This window comes from Notolepis coatsorum (genome assembly GCF_963971535.1).
Source record: "Notolepis coatsorum genome assembly, chromosome: 3".
Classification (NCBI taxonomy): Eukaryota; Metazoa; Chordata; class Actinopteri; order Aulopiformes; family Paralepididae; genus Notolepis; species Notolepis coatsorum.
The window spans coordinates 33,608,920-33,612,855 of NC_140167.1; the positions used below are offsets into that span (position 1 = coordinate 33,608,920).

The window sequence follows — 3,936 nt, forward strand, 5'->3', positions numbered from 1 at the left end:
TTGATAACATGAGGGCTGGAGGATGGCAGGGAGAAGGAAGGGAAGAACAAATGCATGGTGTAATAATTAATTAATTAATCAAATAATTAATTTATTAATTAATCAATGCAATAATTAATTTATTCAAGAATTAAAAGGAAAATAGTGAATGAAAAGGAGTTGTGTGTAGGAGGAAGAAAGGACAGAAGCAAGAATGGAAGGAAGAAAGTACTATGGACAGAGCACTTTTATCATTTTTGTTACTGCAATAACACAAGAGGGCAGCATTGGATCATGCAAAGTATCCTGCCCACCTATAATACTGTAGCCTGTGGTGTAGTGTTTTAGGTAGCCTACAGCATAATAACTATTCTAGATAGCCCAACAGCATGCTATGCCATGGCCTACTTTATGACAATATATTATGCGTTGATGAATGAATAAGGTGGAGTGATTTTTTTTTTAGGAGGTACAGTCTCCATGGTAATTAGGATGATAGGTGGCTTGCTTCTCTGTTATGCCCAAAGAGAATGGATATGCCTCTGCTCTGTATGCCTGCCTGCTGCATTTGATTACACTAGCCTACTGGGCTGCACCATATCTATATTATTCACGCGTAAGCATAATAGACTTCTCATTCCACAATGTGCTGTTGCATATCAATTGTCAATTTGTCATTGTAATGTTGTCCCAAGACTACGGCAGAATACTGAAATCCCACCTGACGTTATCGGTTACATTTTCTCTTTATGATAGGCCGTGTTTAATTGTTTTATTATTACAAGCTTCTATAACCACAGTCTGCCCTCAGTGCCACCGCATTCGGGCTTGTCTCTCGGTCGCTGACCATGGTGCTGAATTGGCGCATGCTGGAATTGCCATGCATTTCCTATTGTGGAATGGTGTTATTTGACAGATTTTGGTTGTGTGTTCTGTACATCAGTGATATAAATGGGCACAAGAAAAACACAATAGACATATACAAATACATCTGATAATATTTGACTACATCCAATAGAATCCGCGAATGAGATATTTTTTTGAAAGCTCGCGCTTTTTCATGTTTATATTAATACGATCTACCACCAGTGACGTCGACGGTAAAGACCCCACTGCCGTGTGTATTGATTAGGCTACGCTACACTACTTCGCTTCCCATTCCTTCCTAGACCGTCCCCATTTGCTCCAGCCCACCGATGCTCGTGCTGCACTCTCCTTCGGGAACGGCACCACTGGCATCGTCGGTGAGCGGGCGTGAGTGACAGCCAGGCTACAGTAGTTAGTTTGCTCAGGCTGCCCTATATGGCCGTGGATTAGCTATATGCTAATATCGATAAGAGAGAGGAGCAGCAGCGCGGTGCTGCGAGCCGACAGTGGAGGCTTCCAGAGTCTGAACAGGCTCCTCAACAGCCATGGCTGAAGGTGGAGAAGGAGAAGATGAAATTCAGTTCCTCAGAACTGTAAGTAAATTGCTACCGCTTATTATTGGCGCTGTATGTGTGCACCCGGGGCTCATAACACCTGGGGCTTAGGTTTTACTGTATGACACACATGGTACCTGCATCTTTTTGTTTTATTCTGTCGACATAATTATTACTTCGCTTGGAGGATTTTTTTTGGGCTGCCCGCTGTAGCCTTTGATAACCCTCTATTTCTCCTTGCAGACCTTTAGAGGCGTTGATAATGTCTTATTGTTTTGCGCATTGCTCTCTGCTAGCTATTGTCTTAGTTCTGCAGTCTCTTTCTGGAGAAGTTCATAGCCATTGCTTCCCTTATCTGAAACTTCTTCAGTGTCCTGACCATTATAACATTAGACATTTATAATTCAGCCACAACTGGACAACGGTCGATTTTGTATTGCAAAGCATATAAAAACAAGTAAAGTCATTCAAAGGCCCTCAAGAAACATTAGGGGGATATCAAGTTAACCATTTGGGTTAATTCTAATATAATTATGGAAAAATAGTTATTTCTGGAGTTAAGAAACACTATTCATTCAGACAGTGGGACATATCTCAGTTACTGGGAGTTTGGCATGCGTTGTTCATTCCGACAGTAGCCCTTGGGTTCAGTAGTTACTGGGAGTTTGGCATGCGTTGTTCATTCAGACAGTAGCCCTTGGGTTCCTGTGGTGCAGCAACAAGCAAATGATCTGATTATAATGATTTGTTCTAAATATGGCCTTGTTCAAGCCTGTTCAACCATACTGTTAGGCTCACAGCACGCAAAAGCATCAACACGATGTGGGCATTTACTACTGGAAGTAGTGTCTGTAATGTGGGGCCCAGTGGGCATTAGACTGCTCGGTCATCTTAGCACCAGAGAGTTCCGGCTTGTTATTCCATGTGAGCGTGTGCATCATTCATCTGAAGTTGAAGGTTTGAAAATATGAAATGCCAATGATGAGACAGATTGCAATGGCTTCATCATCTGTCAGTCACTACAATACTACATCTGCAAGAAACCACATTTCATGTCTGAAAAGGCCCACCCGTCCGAAGCAGTGAAGAGCTGGAGGCTTGCCAGAGATACAGTAGAGCCCAGAACAGTGGGAGGTGTTTGGTGGCTGGTTGGTTTATATCACTGGCATCACTGCCTGTAGTTTTCCATTTATTATGCTGCTCACAGATGCAGAACGCACTGTATTTCATGATATAACAATTGAAAAACAAACAAAACCAAAGCAAACAAAATTAACAAAAAAATAACAAATCTAAATCTCGTTTTAAAAGCAGCACAGTGACTGCAACCCATATTCTGTGTGAATGTAAAGATTCAGACGTTTCAAATGAATGATTCCCTGAATATAATTTGCCTAAATGATGCATCACATTTTCACAGTCCCTGCCAGCATGCTGAACAGACAACAGTGAAAACCGCCGATCTGCCGCCATCTGGCATCTTGGAGCTACAGAGATGTAGAGGGGGAGAGAGTTGCTCCATGACAGACCGTCCTCTGGGTTTGAGAGCGACTCAGATGACATTAGCACTGGGGTTTCGATGTTTGCTTTGCGCTGAAAGCCTCTCCCATCCTTGGGGATAACGGCAGTGGTGTTTAAAATGAGAAAAAAAGCTGATGCCTCCTCTATCGTCTTCCACACGAATCCCTGTCCCTTTGGTCCTGTTCCATGCAGAGGTCACTGTAACGGCGTGCCCGCCTGCCCCAAACAGAGCTGACATTTCAGCTCTGCTACGTCTGCCCGCTGGGCCTCTGAGCCAAAATGCCAAACGATCCTCATTCGGTTTTATTTCTTAATTCTTTCTCGACTATCTGTCGGGACAGGCAAGAGGACTTCCCATCAATTTGGAAAAAGCACTTTGCATTTGAATATATGTGTCCAAAATGTATTCTGTGGGAGATTATACTTAACAGAAATCTGGGCAAAACTAAAGCACTGCTTAGTCAAATAGATCCAATATACAACTAATCCTCGTCTCCAGCCACCGATTCCAACTGTTTCCAGACAGTCTTGCCTCCAATTAGGATGCGTTTATTATGCCACAGGGGACATTAATAAGAGTCCCAATGCCCTGCTCTCATAATGGTCTAGTATTGGCAACAACGGGGTGTTCAGATAGTTGTGATATAACTGTACTAAACAATCCAAGCCAAGGAGAAGCTCCTCCACAACGAGCCTCAAACTCCAGCCAGAAACCAGACTGGCCTGACCCTCTCCTTCCTACTTGCCAGGCTTATGATATTTGTCTTAGGTTTGATGGTACTGTACTGGATTTTATTTCCCATCACAAATTACAATGTGATACGGCATACCTTTTTATATCATTATCTTGCAGTGCAGTTATCATGGTGATATTTTATAATATATTTGCCTGTTTTCTTTTACTCTTTGTTACTACTCCTGCGAGGAAAGATTTTGTGATTAACCTAAAAATATACAATATGTATAGTAGACCTATTTTTACAGTGTGTATTATATCGATGATGATGGTATAGTA

General features: G+C 42.2%; 1 protein-coding gene across 1 annotated transcript in view; it reads left to right on the forward strand.

The window, feature by feature from the left end:
• Positions 1-1,391: 1,391 nt before the first annotated feature.
• LOC311225759 (ryanodine receptor 3) overlaps positions 1,392-3,936 on the forward strand; it is a gene marked incomplete at both ends in the record, with an annotated part of 274,770 nt that continues 272,225 nt past the window's right edge. Inside the window, 1 exon segment of the mRNA XM_084311153.1 lies at positions 1,392-1,439. Coding sequence (XP_084167279.1) covers positions 1,392-1,439 — 48 coding nt within the window.